This window comes from Theropithecus gelada, chromosome 9 (assembly GCF_003255815.1).
Source record: "Theropithecus gelada isolate Dixy chromosome 9, Tgel_1.0, whole genome shotgun sequence".
Lineage (NCBI taxonomy): Eukaryota > Metazoa > Chordata > Mammalia > Primates > Cercopithecidae > Theropithecus > Theropithecus gelada.
In genome coordinates, this window is record NC_037677.1 from 44,869,322 (window position 1) to 44,890,256 (window position 20,935).

The window sequence follows — 20,935 nt, forward strand, 5'->3', positions numbered from 1 at the left end:
TTTTTTTGAGATGGAGTCTCGCTCTGTCACCCAGGCTGGAGTGCAGTAGCATGATCTCTGCTCACTGCAAGCTCTGCCTCCCTGGTTCACGCCATTCTCCTGCCTCAACTTACTGAGTAGCTGGGACTACAGGCACCCATCACCACACCCGACTAATTTTTTGTATTTATAGTAGAGATGGGGTTTCACCATGTTAGCCAGGATGGTCTCGATCTCCTGACCTCATGATCCACCCGCCTCGGCCTCCCAAAGTGCTGGGATTACAAGCGTGATTGATTTTATACAGCTTATTTTTGTTTCTGTTACTTTAGGGCCCTGTGGCCAACCAAGAAACAGACACAGAAATGAATTGGATTTTAGAGTTGAAAGTGTCCCCTAGTGATATTCTAGGGCAAGTTCCAGAGTATGCAGGAGAGCGCATGGGGTTTACAGTTAGACAAACCTAGATTCAAATGCAAGCTGTTATGAACCTCAATTTCCTTGTCTGAATGTGGAAATAATAGTTCCTTCTTCATGGAAAAAAATTAGTATACAGAAGGGCCTTGGTGCATTTGGAATGTTAAGCAAACATTAAGTGCCACTGTGATTAGCATTCGCTATGAGGTCTGGTGGTACACATCTTCAGCCTCCTGGCTCATGGTTCCTCTTCCTCCCACCTCAACCACTTCCCTTCGGAAAGTCTTTCATTTGACCTTGGATGCACCACTTATACTTCTTTACATCTCATTTTTCCTTCACCAATAAAGTAGGGGTGATCATGGCACCTATTTTACAGGGCTGTCAAGAAACTAAAATGAGGCAATCCATGTAAAAATGCTTGGCATAAAGTCCAACTTGTGGCAAAATGCTCAAAAAATACTATCTGGTATAAGGAAACTGGTTTCCCCAGACCTGCCATGTGCATGAAGTGGCTGTGTATGGCCCGGCATCTCTCGCTAAGGTGTGGGCCTCTGTGGAGGCACCTGCCCTGTGTACCTGTCAAATGCACCATGGGAATAAAATGATACTCCTGAACGACGCTGAGCTGTGGGCCACCCTCTGCACCTCACTTCGCTCATTCCCAGCTTCTGAGGGTGGCAGGGCCCTCAGTGAGCAGAGTTAGGGTGTGTTCCGGCACCACACCTGCCCAGGTGCCATGCTGGCCAGAGGTTTTGTCCCTACATGAGGTACTGTTCCCACTTGAGGACCACACCTGCATGAGCAGAACCATACCTGCCGGAGGCGCAAGCCCCTCGGGCGGCCTTTGGTCATGCTGAGCTCCCACACACACACCACGGTGCTGGTCCCAGAGGTGACGATCATTGTTGGGGACGGGCACATGGCGCACAGACAGCGGCCCCAAGCAGCCAGGTTCTCGAATGTCATCAGGATCTATGGGAGATAAGGGGGATTAGTGCTGCTGTGGAGACAGCAGGGACAGGAGCCCAGGATAGAGCCACAGGGGGATGTGGGCCAGTCTGAGTGCCTTGGGAACTGGGGACATGCCATGTGTTCAGGAGCCAGTCCCTGGTGACAAAATCCAGACCATCCCTGGTCCCCAAGGAGGAGCTCCTCCTCCAGCAGGTGGGAAGAGACAAGTCAGGGATGCTGGGAAGACTCCATGAGCACCAGCAGGGGGTGGCTCAGCTTGGGGATCAGGAGGGAGGACATGTGGGGCTGAGTTCCATGGCTGCCTCAAGAAGTTGTTGGGGCAAGGCTAGGGAGGGGCTAGGGAGAGCTTGCGGGGTAGGGAATTCATTGGAGGTGATGGAATTAGGGGAGGGGAGCTGGAGTAGGAATGGGGTCTGGGGAGGAGGGCAGGGGCCGCATCAAGAAGGCAGAGGTGACTGCATGGCTTACACGGAGACTGAGAGGACCAGTAGGGAAACAGCTTGCTTCTGCCAGCCCCCTGAATGCTCAGTGTGTGTCCTTTGAGTCTAAGTCATGACTGGAACCAGAGGAGCCCCCAGGACTTCCCTCCTACACTCAGTGCCAGTGTGAGTGGGCTCAATGTGGCCATGTGTTCAGCCAGTCTCTGCTCTGGAGGTGACAGTGTGCACTGCCAACTTGCAAGCCTTGGAAGGAGGGTTTGAGGCCCAGCCCAAGGAGGGCTTTGCACAGTCACTGAGTCCTCTCCCTCCCAGGCTGGCAGCACGCCTTGTAGGGAAAGTGGGTGAGGTTGCTTTGGGCTCGCTTATCTCTGGACCATCTCTGCCTCCAGCTGGAGGAAGGCTGAGGTCCTGAGGCTGCCCCTGCTCCCTGCAGCCCGCTCACCTTGTCGGAGCCATAGCTCCCCAGGCAGCAGCTGAAGTCATCAAAGCCCCAGCTGAAGGTCCTGTTCCAGAGAGGAGGCAGCAGCAATTTGTTCCTCTCTACAGCTAGAATGGTCTTCTCAGTAGGGACAATGTGGCCGATGGCCCCTTTGGGGGACTCTGAGCCTAGAGAAAAGAGGTACATATCTACGCCCCAGTTAGTATGGAGAACTTATGCATGGAAGAACAGCATTCATTACAGTCGGGCCCCCGGGCAGAAGTCACAGGTAGACACACTGGACTCGAACTTATATGTGGAAGGGCAGCACCCACTGCAGCTGGGCCCCAGGTAGGAATGACAGGCAGACACACTGGACTTGAAGTTATGTACAGAAGGACAGCACCCACTGTAGCTGGGCCCTGGGGCAGGCACACTTCCCACCCTCCCTCAGCTCCACTCTGGGAGCCATCCCCAGCCCCAGCTGGAATATGACTCAGAGCACGGGATTTGGAGCTGCCCAGACCTCATTCCAAGCCTGGTTATGCTGATCAAGTCATTCCATCTCTTCAGACCCAGCCTCTTCCCATGGAGTAGAGACAACCATGCCCCTTTCAATGTGTGTCCACTGGCACAGAGCCTGGTGCCGCTTGTCAACTCAAAACACTGAGGCCAGCCTAGTTTCTGAGACTGTGCATACCACACCCATCATGTAGGGGCCTTTCCTTCCTCCTGGTGGGGGCCACTCCCTTCCTTGCCCTGTGCTGGGTCAAGTGGGAGAACCACCCTCTTCCTGACCCTACCACCCAGGAGGAAGAGAGGCAGCAAGATTCGGGAAAGGCTCCAGGATAAGACTGTGAGATGTCTCTCCCTGTAGGGAAGGGACTGCGGCATCAATGGCCCTTACCCTCTGGGACTGCTCAGATGAAAAGGAGAGAGTAAAGCCAGGCCCCTTAAAGCAAGGCCCAGTGTGTGCTCGGAGTGGCACCAGCATCTGCCAGGACTCCTGTCTCAGCGCTGGCTTGTTGCCTGCCTGTGTGGCAGACACCACTTCATGGCACTGTCACAAGCCTGAGGGCAGGGCCATTGTCTTCCCTACCTTACACATGAGGAAACTGAACCTCAGGAAGGCCCCCCAGGACCTGTGGCTGGTATGATCTGCATCAGTCTCCTGGAGCCCACATGGAAGATCTGAGCTCCTTTGTTACTGTTAGTGTGGTTTGCACCTCATGTCCCTCTCTATGAGGGCAGGGGCTGTGCCTGACTGCCCAGGGACTTCAATGCAGCAGCAGATCCCCAGTCCTGGGGCAAATGGAGGCATGGTCCCCAGAGCCAAGAGCAGCAGCACCTTATCTACCAGGGTGGGGTGTGCCAACAACACTGTTCTTGGACTTCAAGGATAAAAAAGGACACCATTAAAACCCTGAAAACTTAACTTTATACTCCTTGGGACCTGCATGTTGTTCAAGGTAGTGGGATTTCCCCAAGGCAGTGCATGTCCTCAGATGGCACACGCACCCGACTTCATACATACACGGCCCTAGGAACCCAGCCTCACCCTCTCTTCTGCTTCCATCTGGGTGATCCTCCCTCCTGGGCTGGGTGGGACCACCCCCACCCCAGTGGACTCCTGCTTCTATAGAGCCTCTCTGAGCCTTGGTGGCAGCTGAGGAAGCCACTGAACTGTGGTCAGATGAGAGGGACTAATAATCACCCTACGTGCTGGGCACCAAAGGTGGCCCATCTCATCGCACTCTCACTAACTGGCCTTGTTGAGGAGCCCCTGGTCCCTGGAAGAACTGTTTCTCAATCATGGGGCCAGAGTGACCCTCTTCCTTCCCTAGATCACGTGGCTCCCTTCATTGGCTCAACCTATTTCTCATGTTTTTCATCCTTTCCTTACCAACTCTCTGCGGGCTCATTTATCTAAGCATCAATACAATTCTGTAATAGCATCCATTCAACCCTATTCAAATCCCCATAGGAACATGGAGGTTCAGTGGCTTGCCCAAGGTCACACAGGGAGGAAGCTGTAGGGCTGGAATTCACTCCTGGGCCATCTGACCCAGAGCACATGTTCTTAGCTACTGGCTGCCTGCCTATCCTGCCCTGCTTAGGAGGACCAGTGGCCAAGGCACAGAGGCTGTAACCCTTCCTTGGGAAACTTGGAACTCTCCACTGGTCTCTTGAGGAGAGGAGGTGTGTGTGTGTGTGTACATGTGTGTGTGCATGTATAAAAGAGAGGAAGAGAGATGTGTGTGTGTGTGCCTGAAAGAGATGTGTGTGTGTGTTAGAAAGAGAAATAGAGAGAGAGAGAGAGACAGACAGAGAGAGAGACGTGGGTCTTCAGAAGTCAAGGTCTAACAGAGGAGCCCCTAGACACTTCCCAGAGACGACACTCCCCTAGAATCTGGCTGTGATTGGAGATGCAACCATTCAAAGTCAGTCTCCAATACTTTGCCTAGGTATGTGGTGCTGGACCTCCAGAGGAACCCAGCCACTGAAGGGACAACCCTGGGACAGGACACCAAACAATGCAGGGCCAGGGAATCACCTTTGACCGTGACCTGGGAGGGCCTCAGCGACTGCAGGCTGTAGAAAAAGGGCTGTGGGTGGCCAGGCAGGCTCATGGGGGTAGAGACATCCTTTCCAGGCAGAGCCTTCCCTGCTGCAGTCCTGGCTGGGTGGGGTTTGGTAAAGAGCTGGAAAGACAGAGAACAGACACACATGAGGGGAGAGATGCCCAGAGGAGGGGTCATCCCTGTGCACACGGCAGCTGCACCCTGACTCTAGGGGTTGCCACAGCTGGGCTTGCTCCTGACAGAGCTGAACATGAACAGAACCTCTGGTCCAGCCCTCAGATGCTGCAGGTGAGGGGCCTGGGGCTCAGAGAGGGACAGCTACTTTTTCAAGGTCATAAAGGCAGCCCTTCTGCCTGCCAAATCTCTCCTTTCCCAAGCTGCTTGGGAAAAGACTGGCCTCACTGAAGAGCCCCTGGTCCCCGGAAGAACTGTCTCTCAATCATGAGGCCAGAGTGACCCTCTTCCTTCCCTAGATCATGTGGCTTCCTTCATTGACTCAACCTATTTCTCATAGTTTTCATCCTTCCCTCACAAACTCTCTACAGGCTCATTAATCTAAGTATCAACACAATTCTTTAACAGCATCCATTCAAATATTCCAAAGAACACGGGCAAATCCCATCAGCGGCCTCTTTCTTATTTTTCTCCAATCTCTGCCATCAGATTGTGCCTAATGCCAAATTTTCTGCATAACTGAGCCAAGCCCTGAGCATGAGCCATGCTGTCTGGCTGAGTCCTTGCTTCTGGACCAGGGTGTGCAACTGTGGCCAGATCCAGCTCTGTACCCTGCAGTTCCTCCCAGACTGCACCCCTGCTGGGCTGCTCTTTCCAGCCAGCAGCACATTCCTGCAAGTCATCCACCAGGCACACATTGGAGGGAGAAGAAGTGGACATTGGTCCGGGCTGTGGACATGGGCAGAGTTGGGGCTCCAGTTCGATGGGCAGCTGGGGGGGCATGGGGGGGGGTCTCAGAGAAACCTCAGCTCAGTTACAGTCCTGGATCAAATGCTCACCTATTTAGAAAAACTGGTTGGGCAATCAATGCAAACAGAAATCAGAATGATGAGTTTTCAATGAGTGTTTAATAATGAGCACTCTTCCTCGCTCAAGGTGACTGGGAGTAGCGGACACAGCCTCTGTTAGGAGTGGCATGGGGCCTGAGTGCTGCAATCTTGTCTTTAGACTGGGACACTTGGGATTCACATTCTGATGGCTACTTGAGAAATACTTGTCAAAGCTCATATGACACATTGTTGAGTAGTCAGAATCTGAAGTTGTGTGTACCCCGTAACTACACTGATGGGAAAAGATCTGTGCTGTGGACAAGGGCTGTGAGTACATGAGGCAGGACATGGCTGGATGGTGGTGGCTACTACTTTGAATTATTTTCTTGCTTTGTATTATTATATATTTTTTAAATTCAGGAAATGAAACCATTAGGCTAACAGGCTTCTTTCCTGAAATTCTTTCCTTCCTACAAAGCCCCCCAGCAAACCCACACTGGATGTGCCATCCAATCTCCAAGTCAACCTCACACCCTCCTCACATTCCCTTTACCTGGGAGCTGAGCAAATCTCAGCATGTCATGTGAGACCAGACAGAAAGATGTTAGTTTAGCACTACCTGCAAAAGGAGCCCTCTCCCTACCCCGAGTCCTCATGGTTGCACATGGGGAAGGCTGGAACAAAACATCTCCACACAGAACCACAGTTCAAGGATCAACAGGGCCAGAATCAATTAAATAACCACCTAACTTGTGTTTTCATCAGTATGTCAACAGGGGAATGCACAACCTCATATTGCTAAGTGACTATCTTGCCAGGAGACAGAGCCAGCAGAACAGAAGGTCCAGGTGAGACTTCGCAATTTCACCTGCGGCCTGGCAGGTAGAAGGCAGATGCTCTTACACTGGTGACAACATGTGTTAGGACCAGAGCTCTACCTCTGTTGATTGCTATTAGTGTAATTCTAGGCAAGGTATTTATTTAGCCTCTCTGAGCCTCATTTTCCTGGTCCATAAAAGAATACTCTCTATACCCAGAGCTTACAAGAGATTTCAATGACATAATCACACTAATAGCTAACATTTGTTAAGTGCTGGTCATATTTCAGGCACTTTCAAACACTGGATATGTCTTAAGTCATTGGAAACAACAAACCTGTAGGGTAGATATGAACACAAGTAATTAGTTACCACATATCTATTGTACTGTCTAAAAATCAGATCTGTCACAGATAAACACCAGCTTTCACCAGTTTCACTAATGATGTCATCATCTGCATCAACGTCAGGTGGTAACGGAGGGTTAAGCCTGACATTGAAAGCACAGGAAGATGATGGGGGACCATTTCACTTCTTCAGCCCTCTCCTTCACTCTTACCCCAGGAGAGAATGTCCTCACACTGCACACACTCTTTTGAGAAAGCAAGGCAAATGACAAGGCATGTTGTACCTGTTTGGGCACCTGTCCAAAGTTGCTGACAAACCCCAGGATGGTGCTCTTGATGAGGGGGTCAGTAATGCTGCTGAGGTCCACTCTGTCACCATAGAAGTAGGGGTGGAAGATATTAACAGCGTCCACTGCAGCTGGACCCTGCTGCTTGTACCCGAAAATAAGGTCTATCCAATGGTGGAGGTTGGCACTGACAAAGTCACTTTCCAGGGCCTGAAACAAAAACCCAAAGAGCATTAAAACCCAGGCCACTCATGGACTCATGCACTCTCTGCAAGGGGCACATGCTTCAGGGTGTTGGCCCTGCACAGAGGAGATAATTGATGGGCCCCTGGGCTTGATGAGCACAAAGAGGCAGGATGAGCCAGCCACCTGAGGGCCACCCTAGTCCTGCCTCCAGCCAGCAGCAAACCAGATCTGATTGTTTTCACCACCCCAGCTCAACCATGTCATAAAACAACCATGGTGTCCACAGTATCTATGAGATGCAGGCCTGGGAAAGACATCTAAATGGAAGAGACAAGGCTGAAAATAAAGTATTGGGGTCTTGCTGAGATGTGACATATGAAACAGGGAGAGCTGGTTCTGATCAGAGAATGTCAGAAGGTTGAGGCTAAGTGCAGTGATCAGGAGAGCATGCTCTGGAGGACAGGGGGTGTGGGTGCTGCCATGTACACATTCCTTAACATCTCTGTTCCTTGGTTTCTTCATCTGTAAAACGAACAATTGTACCTTCTTAGCTGGTTCATGTAAGAATTAAGTTGTGTCTATGGCTGACACACAGAGAGCTCCAGGAGTTAGGTGATTTCACTGAGCACATACGGTGCCAGGTACCAGCTGTTTCACAGGTGTTGTTTCCTCCCATGAACACCGCCTTTGGTGGCAGGTATAATTAACTCACTTCTAGGGCAGGCTCATGTGATCCTAACACTCCAGCTGCCAGTTTTAATTCCTCAGAACCCCACAGGGGGCATCCAGTCTCACTGAGCAGATCCCACTTCATTCAGGTACTGGAAAATTCTGGACATGGGTGTGGGCATCTTCTAAATCATCCCTGGCACAGAAATGATAGAACCTGCTTCTGAGGTGCAGCTTAGCCCCCAGGAATGTGAACTTCCTTCACTGGGGCAGCTGTGTCTAGCTGGGGGCATGCAGCAGGCAAGGAGTTTCTCACCCATGCACTCAGAGACCTAAGGAATATTCTGTCCGTGCTCAGGCTCACTGTCCCCAGATGGGAGGACAGGAGACATTCTCAACTCAAACACAGAGCCTGGATCTGAGTTTACAACCTTTAAATGAGAAGTAAATCTCACCCCGTTCAGGACCACAGCTCCCACTGGAAGTCAACAACATCTGCCCCTCATGAAAGGTGACATCCAACAGGAAACAAAGAATTTAGCACAAGACCCAAGCATGCTGGATCTTTCATGCATACAGCCCAGATGGGTGGCACTGGCTCAGAATGGGGGACCCAGGTTGGCAATAATTCTCATCAGGTGTCACATATGAGCAAGAGAAAGTATGGCCCAGGGTCTGGATATCACAGTCTATCTGAGAGGTGGCACCTGTCTCTACTGAGTAGAACCCAGCTTCAGGGCTAGGTCCCCAGAACCTCAAGATGTTCATTCAGGATTGTCTGGGTTCCCCTTATTGGTCCTCTGGGAGGACAAGCTGCCCTACACATCTGGATCTGGAGAAGCCAGGTCACCTGTGCTAAGTTAGCTTTTCTGAGGTCTATGATTAAAGTGGCTTTGAGGGCAAGAAGGCCACACTTGAGTCATGTCATACGAGGGGTAATGAAAGGTATGGCTCTCCCAAGCCTACCACCTGACTTGGGGCATACTTCATGGCCTTCTGGAGATGTTTGCATGAAAGCATTTGTTGGTGTTTGCCACAGAACCACTAAAGGCATAGCCGGGTGAGGGCAGATCATAGGCCAGGACAGCTGACCCTTTTGCTGGCCCTTCTTCCTACCTCTTGCTAACCAACACATATCCCACATCCTCAAGCTCTTCCCAAACATTCCTCCACCTCCTTTCCTTAGATGAAGCCTGGCTTTCCCCAGGGCCACCAGTTCCCCTTCAGCAAGTTCAAGTGGTGGCCACTTGCTGGACACAACCCATATGTCTGGGGCCAGGACATGGGGCTGGTGTCTCCTCAGTCCTTATTGCCACCTCCAGAGTATTGGTCCTCTGTCCTCTTGTAAAAAAAATCACAAAACATCTGCTTCTCTGTGCTGCATGAGATCTAGCTTTACCCACTCCTCATCCTCACTGCTGTCTTCCAACAACTTCTCTCTGTTCTCCTCATTCATCAAAGATGGTGATTCCTGGCCATATTTTCCCTGCTTCTCCATGATCTGCCATCGTCCTCAGTGATTGCGATCTCTGGCCTCTTGGTTCCTTGAGCTCCACATCTCCAAAGACTTTTGCCTTCATTCCACCTAAAGTCACCATTCCCACGGCCACACCTTAACCCATGTCAGTATCCATAACTGTCTCATCTTCTAAAGCACTCATTCAAACATCCACTTGGTGAAAGTCACGTCCTCCTCACCTTGCTGGATGTTTAAGTACTTCCTAAGGCTCTTCTACCTTGTCACAACCTCAGGTCCCCTTGTCCCTTCTCTTCTTTGCAGTATATCAGCACCCACCTGTCTTTGACTACATCTTTATGCAGCTTAGATGTAGTGGTCCATCATTCCAGTAACACTCTGGTCAATTGAATCATGTATACCTCTGTCTTTTATTAGACTATGGCTGCTGTTGCCTGCAGGTTACATTCATCTCTGGCCCAAGTACTCAAGACAGTGGGCTCTGAGAGGGATGACTCTTATCACTGAGTTTCCAGAGGCAAGAATAAAACAAGAACTTTCTCTTTGCAGAAAAGGACAGGAAAAGGCATAGGTTTGTTGCCACTAGTCAGACCTGCCTCCGGTTATTTTTACTTTTTAGGTGTAATTTACATACAATAAAACTTGCCCTTTTAAAATGCCCAGTTCAAAGTGTTCTTGTAAATTCATGCAGTCATGTAACCATCACCACAGTAAAGAAATAGAACATTTCCTTTGGTTCAAAAAGTCCCCCTGTGTGTTCGTTTGTGGTCACTCTCCTACTTCAGAGCTTAGGAACCACTAATTTGTTTTCTGTCCCTATAGTTTGCCTCTAAGTGTCACATTTCATGCCTGCATATAAAAATCACATGATATGTAGCCCTGGGTTATGGCTTCTTTCACGTAGGATAATGCATTAAAACTCATCCATGTTGTTCTGTGTAAACTGATTCAGTAAATCTGCTCCTTTTTACTGCTGAGTAGCATTCTGTTGTGTGTGCATGGCCATACAATTTGTTTATCCATTTAGCAGCTGATGGACATTTGAGTTTTGTTTTTGACTAGTTTGAATAAACCTGGTAAAGATTCATGCACAAGTTTTTGTGTGGACGTGCTTTCAATTTTCAAGTGAAAATGCTGGGTGATATGGCAAATGCACCAGCAAATTTGTAAAAAAATTACCAAGCTTTTGTACAAAGTGGGTGTACCATTTTGCTTTTCCCACCATTGATGTCTCACGCATTCTAGTTGCTCCACATTTTCATCAACTATTGGTTTTGCTGGTCTTTTCAATTTTAGCCACTCCCGTGGGTATGTCACAGCATCTCATCTCATGGTGGTTTTAATTTATTTCTCCCTGGTGACCAATGATGCTGAACATCTTTCATGTGCTTAGACTAACCTAGAAATTTGATTCACCTTGTGTCCCTAATGACCTCTGGTCTCTACCCATGTCCAGTTTTTTGGGTGATAAGTCAAGTTCTCCCCAGTCCTGGAAAATCTTTGGCCAGTGGGAGCCCCTGGGAGACTCCAAACCCTCTCTGAACTATGCCGAGCAGTAAGGCCCAGGGAGTGGACATTCTTGTAGGGCTGGCTGAGGACACTGACCTGCCCTCCAGGGCACTAAGCTCACTTCCTCCAGTGAAACCCTCACCAAGCTGACACCTGGGCAGGGTCTAATGGAGCTCCTGAAACAGCCCAGAGCCCAAGCCTTTCCTTGCCAACCCAAGGCATACACCCCACCCCTTCTCTAGGTTTTCCAGACATAAGCCTTACAGTGCTGGTGGCCCTCCACTTGGACAGAAAGCCTTGGTGGAACTTGAGGGGATGTTGAGGTCCCCAGCAGGATACCAGGGATCCTGGCCTGACTCACCTGTCTGTGCAGGCTGATGAATTTCCGAGGGTCCCCATCAGCCCAGGGAGGGAGCTGCACGTCTCCTAGCGCAGTCCCGTCCTGCATGCAGCCTGCATGGGATGAGAAGCAGCAGAGATTTGGGTAACTGGGGACTCAAACCAGGCTAGGAACTGGGGGATGTAAAATACATGCTGCCTAGGATCGCTGATTTTGTGTAGGTCAGAACGTGAGTTATGTTCTCTGCGGACCATGCTGCTTTCAACCTTCTCTGCCTGGAATGACCCCTCAGCATGGCCTCTAGACCTTCGCCTCCTCCAGGAGGTCCTCCTTGCTTCCCAGACAGCGCTAGTGCTTGCTTTACAAGTTGTTTGAAATGATTTCAGTGTCATCATTGTGGTACATCTTTCTCTCCACTGTACTGTGCCTTTCTTCTGGGTGCTTTTTACACAGCATTAAACAATCAGGAGACACAGTGATAGTGGTGCAAGCTGGCAAATTCTAAGCATCTGAGTCCACGCCAGGAGCTAGGCTAGGCCCTGGCCACACATCACCTCACTGAACCTTCATTCTAGCTCGATAATTTATGCATTTTCTTTCCATTTTAAAGAAAAGAACAGCAAGGTTTTTAGACAGATTCCCCTGACAGTAGAAAGAGGAGGCTGGACTTGACCCAAGTCTCCCTCCTCTCCATTAGCTGCCCAACCTTGCACAAGCCACTTCACTTCTTTGAGATTCATTTTCCACCTGTAAAATTTAAGGTGATGACAGGAATTATCTCATAGGGCTGGCATAATGATTAAAGGAGAAAATACATATCACATGCTTAGAACGATGTCAGGCATATGATGGCTACTCCATAAACATGAGCTACAGTCTTGCTTGACCTCCTCAGAGCCTGCAAGAAGCAGCTAGATAAAAGCTCCCCTGCTCTCTCTGGGCTACAGAGCTGCCTGGCCTGGCCCTTCTCATCACTCATCTCAGCCTGCCACCTCCTCAACAGGTCCTTCCTGAGGACCAGAGAAACCCAGGTCTTGCTGAGTCATCCTCAAAGCATTTTCCTACCTATTTTCCTCATAGGACTTCTCAGCATCCAACAATGTTTCACTTACAATATGGAAATTGTCTATATTTTCTCTTCCCTTTTTCCTACCCTCACACAGAATGTAAGCATCTTCAGGGTATGCCATCCCAGGAGACTCAACTAAATCCCCAGTGCCTAAAAAAAAAAAAAAAAAAAAAAAAAAAAAAAACAAGTCCCTGTATACAGTAGGTGCTCAATAACCACTTGTTCTCCTGACTTCTCTGAGGACATTTGCTCTCTTGGCCTCCATTGCTGGTAGGAACCATCGTTTCTGCAGCTGAGCCCATCATGCCTCCTGCAGAAGAGTCTGGCTTCATTTCCAAGGCAGAGTGGGTACTCCGGTCAGTGCTCTAACCCCAGGCTGGTCAGCCGTCTCCTCCTGGCTGCCACCCTCCCTGAGTGACTCCTCTGTTGGACTCCTCACGCTTTGGGGGATCCATCCTTTGTATTTGTTCACTTCTCATCCCTGACGCATGTAAGGTGTCTAACGATTTGAACACCACCAAGGTCCCCAGGTTCCACAGGTCAGACTCATGGGGCCTGGCTCACTGTCTGGCCTGCTCCTCATGGATGTGGACTGCATATCTAAGGCTGAAAACCCCTGCACAAGGTTTTACAAGGACTAATCTCCTCCTCTATACCCTGTGCCGGGGCTGCATCTGGCCTGGCTCAGGTGCATGCCCTTATGTGCTGTCCGGAGGCAGAAGGAGAACACTGAAGAAGGAGAGCTCTAGAGCCTGAGGTATGCATTGGTGATGGCTCACGCATGTTGTCTGCAGAAGATGATTCCCAGCCACGCCAGCATCCACAGCTGCCCACACCCTGCCCAGGCTGTGACCACTCATCCACTCCGCAAATTGCCCTGACTCAGCCTCCCAACTGCTTGCAGTGGAGGCTCCAAGACGTACACACAGTCCCCAGGGGACCTGCCCACCAGGGCCTCCTGGATTGTTTGTTCCACCTCTGTAGCAGCAAGAAGCCCTGCTGCATCCTAGGCTGGGGCCTGCAGTTCAGGAAGGAGCTGCCATAAGTGCCCGTCCAGCTGCCCTGGGATCCCACCCAGCAGTCTACCCCAGGAGATCCAGCATCTCTGGGTCCTGCCCTTGGAGTCCACATGAACCCATTTGTGGGACATGGAGGAAATGGGACTGGTCGGGGGCAGGAGCTTATCCAAGGTCTTGAGGCAGCAAGGCAGTGCCAGACCTGGGCTACACAGAAGAGCCCCTGGTCTCAGCTACGGCCTCACTGCCAGTTGAGGCCTGGGACCATCAGAGGAAAGGTCACGGGCGGGGTGGTGGCTCAGCGCTGTCCTGGCAGCCTGGGGCCAGCGCCCTTCCTCAGCAACCACCTTTCCTTCTGGGCACTGCTGCCCAGTGGAGACCTCACCCGAAGTGCATGTGTCCTGGGGAGGGCCTAGCAAAGGTCTAGATGATGTTGGTCATCACCCAGGAGCTGTGGGAAAGAGCACCCTGCAACACCACTCACCCAGCCTCACCAGGCCTCCACTCACCGAACTCCACCCCATTGCAGTTGGTTAAGAACTCAGGCAGGTAGAAGAACTCTGGGGTCAGCTCCCTGACGTCACTCATGTTCTCTCTGGAGGCCGACTCCCACGTGCTCTTCACACTGTGGAACATTCTGTCTGCCACGTCGAAGCCTCCACCCTGGGGGAAATGGAGCCAACATGACCAGCTGCTCTCACTGGCACCCTCCTGCTGGCCAGGCACCATCCATTCTGCCTTGGAGGCACAGGTTCCACCATTAGCACCTCTCATTCACTCTCCCCACACATGTGTACCCGTCAGCCCAGATGTGTGTGCCGTGGTTCTCCAGCCACCGATTCCTTCATTACTCTCTGGAACCTTGCTCCAGAGCTTCAAGGCAGAATGCATGATCCGTGGTAATCAATCCATATTTCCCTGCCATGGAAATCTCAGTTCATATCAGAAACAGGAAAACCACATCTGAGCATTTCCAAGACTGCAGAGGGCCAGCTCTGAATTAGGTGCTCCACACGAGGCAGCAAGAGTGCCAGTGACTGGGACTCGGCTCCTGGGAGGCTCATGGTCGAGTGCCACAGGCGGGAAATAAAGAACCAACCATAGGACAAAGAAGTGGGTGAATATTCTATGTGGGAGGTCAGCAGGAGTTTCCTGGAGTGTTGCCCCAGAAGTGAGTTTGGAAGCCTGCTGATGGGGAAGATGGCAGTGTTCTGAGCAGAGGACAAGGCTTGGGTTAGCAGCAGGGGTGGGAGGAGAGCAAGAAGCAGAGGAGGAAGGAGGAGGGAGGAGAACTCGCTAGGGCAGGGCCCTGGTGACATCCAACACACAGCTTATGGCATTTGGTGGGGGCGAGAGGTGGGTAGGAAGGAGACTCTGGGACCAAGGGTCTTGGCTTTGATAAGAGAGAATGGATCTGAGGGTGGAGAGATGGAGAAATTTTAGGTTCAAGGGGCAGGAGGCTGGTCCCCAAAGGACACGATATCCACAGCCTCTGCCAGGGCCAGTCCTGGTCCCAAGGCCCATGGCCACAGGTGGCCTGGTACGGCCCCAGACCTGGCTGTCGAGGTTGGGCCATGTAAGAATTCAGGCATATTCTTTCCCTAGATGCCCTGATTCTCTCATCTGAATTGTCAAACTCTTCAGCTGATGGTACCCTTATTCACCACGTGGTCTTGGGGGTTGGGAGGAGGCAGAGAGGTGCCTCCCTCCACGTCCTGGTTGGAGAAATGAAGGCGCTGGGGGCTGGAGGGACTTCAGGAGACAGTTTCTGAAATTGGGCCTTGGGTCTATGTAAGTTGTGGGATATCCTTCTGCCTAGGATTCAATAGTTCACTTGTCCCCATCAAGGCTGGGCCTTTGTATAACAAAAACTTGTCCTCCTTCTGCCATCTTCTACAAAGCTCACATGTGGAACAAGGGGCAGGGCCATAGCAAAGCCTACTCTATGCCCGTCACTCCCTTCCCTGCTCAGAGGGCTGAGGGTCTCCATCTGTATTTACCCAAGGAAGCCTTGGGGGCAGCTGCAGGGGTGGATGGAGGTGAAAAAGGGCAGGCGCCTTCTCTTGGCATGCCTGGTCCATGCTCAGATGCTCTCTCCTAATCCTCACAGTAGCTGCATGAGGAAGGAATTGGTGTTTCCATTTTGCAGACCAGAAAACGGAGGCTCCTCAAAGTGCACTGATTTTTCCCAAGGCAGTGAATGGCAGAACTGGGGCAAACCCATGGATGCAACTCCACAGGGCATGCTTTGTCCCATGCCAGATTCCTGGGGGAATCCCTGGACCTGGGACCAACTTGATCCACTACGTGTGGGCCAAGGGGGAACTCAGCTCTTTCTGAGAGGGGGGAACCTACCACACACCCAAGGTGGCCACACCTGGACATCTTGAGGGTCATGGTCTGGCTGGTCCATTTACTGAGTCAGACTTGATCAAGTGAGATCTGTGGGTCATTCCCCACACAGAGACAGGGACACTGACTCAAGCAAACAGTGCATGGGCAGCTTTAAACATGTGGCTTTTCCCCAAGGTTGCTTTGCTCTCGGTTGAAATTAGGGAATGACGTCCACCATCAAATTTAAATTGGAATGGAAATAAAATGGGGGTGGGGTGTCGAAATAAATCTTCACCTAATGAGTCACTCATTGAAATGTATTAGGAGCATTGTGTATTTAATCTGCAGCCCAAGCCTTACATCTGCGGGAGATTGATGCCTTCTCCTCGTCCCGTTTCCCTTTTGCAGCTTTTATGAGTGCTGATGGTAGTCTCCTGAGAAACAATATGATTTGGTAATAAAAAGATTACCTGTATTAAATAAAAATAATATATACATACGAAATATTGTTAGTGCTACAAATCTGGTTAAAGATATTACCACAAAGAAAACTGTTATTTTTTTCACAGCTGTCTAATGCATTTTAGCAAAAGTAATATCTTTAAAACTTAAGCCTGTATTATTTATAAAGGAAGCAATAACTGATTTTCCTATTTCCTATATTAATAAATGTATTTGCATACATTTGTTTCAAAATTAATGGGTTTTCTCACTTCTGCAATACAAAAGAAAACACCAAATTCCCTAGCAGAAAAAGTGGAGTTGCTTTGTTACTTGTATTATAAGACTGTGGTTTGATGTAAACTCTGGTGGCTGCCAGCGAGGAGTCCCAGCTAGGATTAAATTCTCAGAAAGGAAGGAAGGATAAAAGAAAGAGAAGAGGAAAAAAATGGGGCAAGAAGGTAAGAGGTGGAGAGACCCAGTTAAGGTTTAAAGAGCACCTATCTAAGGCAAATCCAGACCCAAATGAAAGAAACCAACACAATTACATCTAGAACTTAGAAGGGAACAAAGTGATCAGAGAGGATTCATGAACCAAGAGCTGCTCTGGAATCTGTTCTGCAACAAATCCGACCTGTATCCAAACGAACTGTAAAAAATAATAGCAAAGTTATTATTGTCAACAAAGGAACAATTTCTTATTGGCAGAAGGTTTTCCCATGTGACATTTAGGCCAAAAGACAATGGAGCCAGCCAAGCCTAGAGGATTCTGAGGCAAAAGGTTACAGTTGTTGGATTTTGGGCTCAGTTAAGACATCACTCACATGTAAAGATGCAGGAACATTTTGAATATTGAAGAGTCCAGAAACAATATAATCCTAGGTACCTCTTCCCAATTAAAATCCTTTAGGAGGTGCTAAATATTGCTAAGAGATGAAGCAAAACTAAGGCAAAATAATAGGAAAAGAAGTGGCTAGCAAGGACTATTCCTGGACATTGATCCAAGTTAAAATCAGGGGATAGTCTATAATTATGGTATGATGGTTAAAGCTGAAAAACCTGAAAAGAAATGTTCTATATTAAATGAAGTACTCCTTTCATTAGAGGACACAAAGTCTATGTACACCATTGTCCCTGGATGAGCATTTCAATCACTATTAGACATTCTTAAACTCCTCTCCAATGTGGTTTCAATTCTTGACCCAAATTCACAGGAAATTCAGTAACTGCACATGCTGAGGGACACCGAGATGCAAAGATATTTCTATAATATATGCTAGAAAGTCTATTCTTCCTTCCTGATGACACTGATCCAAATCAACCCGCTGCCACATCTGGATATGGAATTGGTTTTATCAACAGGCTGACAACCCATTCTCACTGCAGATATTCTTTCTAGTAATTTAAAAGTACCCATGCAAACGACTCACTTACAGGACCCCACTGATATATCAGTTGATCTAACCTGCTGTCTTTAGCCCATCAAAGAGGCAGTGTGCAATGGTGGAAAGCACATTGGTTTCAGAAGCAGGCTGGCTTGGGCAGGAATTTCAGTGCCCACTTACTTGCAGGATGAACTCGAATGAGTTTCTTAATCTCTTCAACTGCCCATGCCCTTGTCTGTGAACCTTGGATGATAGCTCTTGGTGTGAAAGCAATTGTGTGTGTGCGTGCATGTGTGTGTGTGTGTGTGTGTGTGTGTGAGAGAGAGAGAGAGAGAGAGGGAGACATATCTCATGCAGTGCAGCAGGCACATAGAAAGAGGTGTCAAATGAACCCGTCCCTATGTCCTTTTCTCTGCACAGACTAGGATTAGAACTAGGGAGCAATCCTCGGCTTGGGCCCTGATCTCAGTGTGCCTGGGGAAGGCAACCAGGAGCTCTAAAGGAGAAGGGGATGGAAGTTACGGAAGGTAGGAGGTAGGGTACAGGGGGAAGTGAGGCGAGGCGGGATCCTCCAGTGCCGGGGACAGGGGTAGGTGGGTGGGGAATCTGAAGGACTGTGGGATGATAACAGGAAGGAGAGCCTGCACTGTCAGGGCAGCTTTTGGCAGCAACAGCACTTCAGAAGTAACGGGGCAAATGTGCGAGGGGAAAGGAAAGCTGGACCCAGCGTTCTCTGAGCCTCTGCAGGAAAAAGCCAGGCCCTGACTCGCTACTGAATAAACTAACGGTGTAGGACTCTCGTGGCATTGGGAAGCCCACGCACTGGTCCGGCTGCCTCCTTGGTCTTGCTCTCTCGGAGGACGGGATGACCCCAGAGTGGCCATTAGCTTTCCTTCCTGTAGGTCGTGGCTCTTTTCTAAATGAGTGAACCCACCAAGGCTTGCTGAAACCATGCTGCCTGCATTAGGAGGAGGAGGGTGGGCACGTAGGGGATGCTCAGGTCAGCCAAAATGGCTCATACCATATCTCCTTTAGTCCTCACCACTCACCCAGCTAGGGGCTATTTTAAAGGATGAAGAAACCAAGGCTCCGTTGTTCAATAATGCCAATTAGAAAGTTGTAGAGCCAGGAGTTTATCCCAGGATTGTCTGTCCCTATTGCATGTGCTTTTCCGACATTCCTCCTCAAGTCTGTATGATAAAAACCACACAGCGTTGGAGATCCTGAATGATTCTCCTCAAGTCACAGTTTGGGCCCTTACAGACCCCACATCCTCACGCTGTAATCAGAGGGAGGCTGGCGGTTTCTGTCTAGCCCCGCAACCCTGACTGCATGGGGCGGGCTGGCCCTGTGTGAGGTTTAGGGTACCAGGAGGGGGCTGCTTGCCTCAGAGGCAGGGGCTGAGCTGCAGGCAGCAAGTGAAAAGGCAGGCATGGTCCACCTCGGTGTGAGCACAGACACAGACTCCTCGCCTTCCCTGGCACACACTCCACCAGGATTCCTGGCACTGATCCCTCCAGGAGCTTCTAAGTCAACAGCCAGGACGGGCCAAGTGCTGCCCCACGGTTCTCCGTTCTCTCTGCAGTTAGCATCTGTCTTGTACAAAAACCAGCCATTGCCTCAGGTGGTTCAGAAAACCCGTCCCCACTGCTGGTAACAGCTGACTTCACATGGGCTGCGACTTAATTAACGCAGCACTTTATTTCTGTTTCTTATTACATGCAGCAGCAGCCACCGCTGCTGTGTCTTTGGTGGGCGCCGGCTGCCTTGCTGGGCCCCACCTCAGCTGGGTCTGATCTCAGGCCTGAGAGCAACTGGTGCTTTTACTAGGGCAAAAACAGGTGCTTGGGCTGGGACCCCAGCAGGGGCCTGACCTCCTGGTGACTTAACTTTCTGGAGGCTCACAGATACTTGCTCTAAGCAGGCAAGACTCCTAAGAACTATAACATTTTCCAGCCTGGGCAACATAATAAGACCCCATCTTTACAAAATGTGTTTTTTTGTTTGTTTATTTATTTATTTATTTATTTTGGTTTATTTGTTTATCCAAGAATGGTGGTGCACATCTACAGTCCTAGCTACTCAGGAGGCTGAAGCAGGAAAATTGCTCGAGCCCTGGAGTTCCAGGCTGCTATGAACTATGATCATGCCACTGTACTCTAGCCTGGGTGACAGAGCAAGATCCTGTCTCAAAAAACAAATGAACAAAAGAACTACAGCATCCTGGGGCTGCTGCTGAGGGAGACAAGCCCTCTGCCCTGGCAGACAGACGAGTTCACACCTCCAAGAAAGTGGGGAAAACAGAGCACAAAGCTGACCCACGCCTGGTCACAGTGCCTGCATGTGCCACCTGCTCAGATCACACAGTACATACATATACCATATTTTCTGGATTGTAAAAATCTTATAGTAATAACAGGCTTGGAACAGAAAAACAAATGAACACATCAAGGACATAAATATGCATCAATTCTAAGACCAGCTCAAACTTAAGAACACTTAAACCTGAAGGGAATAAAACACTCCTTATACCCGGGGTTCAGAATATACCGCACAGCAACAGGGGGTCTCCGTGCTGTCCACAGTCTCTGCACAGTGCCGGGTAAACGGGCCACAGTGCCCAGAGGACGCCATGCCTGCCTCTCTGCAACCCAGCAGACCACACTGGGTGTGCCACACAGGCATACAGTACGTGACAGCAAAGGTGCTCCATGGCTGAGCTGTTGTGCTGTCTGTCACTCTGCACTGGGAGCACCAGGGGCCACGCTGCACACACATGCAGCTGGCACACTGCATGTGTGCTGCAGCACCAGGTGACTGCCTACATGTCACACCGCATGCATGTGTGCCTGTGCTTGATGCTGCACGAGGGACTCCCCACTGTTCTACTGAAAATGTGGCCTTGAAAATGGCACATGTCCCTTTCCTCTGAGCACTGTGTCCTCTCTGGACAACCTCTGTAGACCCCACCTTGCTTTATTTACCATGAGTATTTTAGGCTTGGTGTCCCCAGGGCTAGAACCCATCTCATCTCCCTTGTCATTTCCTGAGGGACATGACCTTCCAGAGACTCAGTATCCTGAGATGAATCACAGCAGCCTCTCACAAGCTTGTGAGGGTCCAATGAGGCACAGCAGTGTTCACAGCAGCCCCCTTCATTGTCATCAGAAGGAGGAAGCACCCCAGCCATGAACGAATGATAAACAACATGTGGTCTACAAATACAGGGGTAGGAAAATTCA

At 49.9% G+C, this 20,935-nt stretch overlaps 1 protein-coding gene across 1 annotated transcript in view; it reads right to left on the minus strand.

The window, feature by feature from the left end:
* The window catches only part of WDFY4 (WDFY family member 4), a 298,615-nt gene that overhangs the window by 11,458 nt on the left and 266,222 nt on the right, over positions 1-20,935 (minus strand). Inside the window, exons 52-57 of the mRNA XM_025396309.1 lie at positions 14,043-14,196; positions 11,470-11,561; positions 7,265-7,477; positions 4,784-4,931; positions 2,254-2,438; positions 1,213-1,371 (exon numbers count right to left, since the gene is read on the minus strand). Of these exons, the coding sequence (XP_025252094.1) occupies positions 1,213-1,371; positions 2,254-2,438; positions 4,784-4,931; positions 7,265-7,477; positions 11,470-11,561; positions 14,043-14,196 (951 nt within the window). The remainder of the gene's footprint in view (positions 1-1,212; positions 1,372-2,253; positions 2,439-4,783; positions 4,932-7,264; positions 7,478-11,469; positions 11,562-14,042; positions 14,197-20,935) is intronic.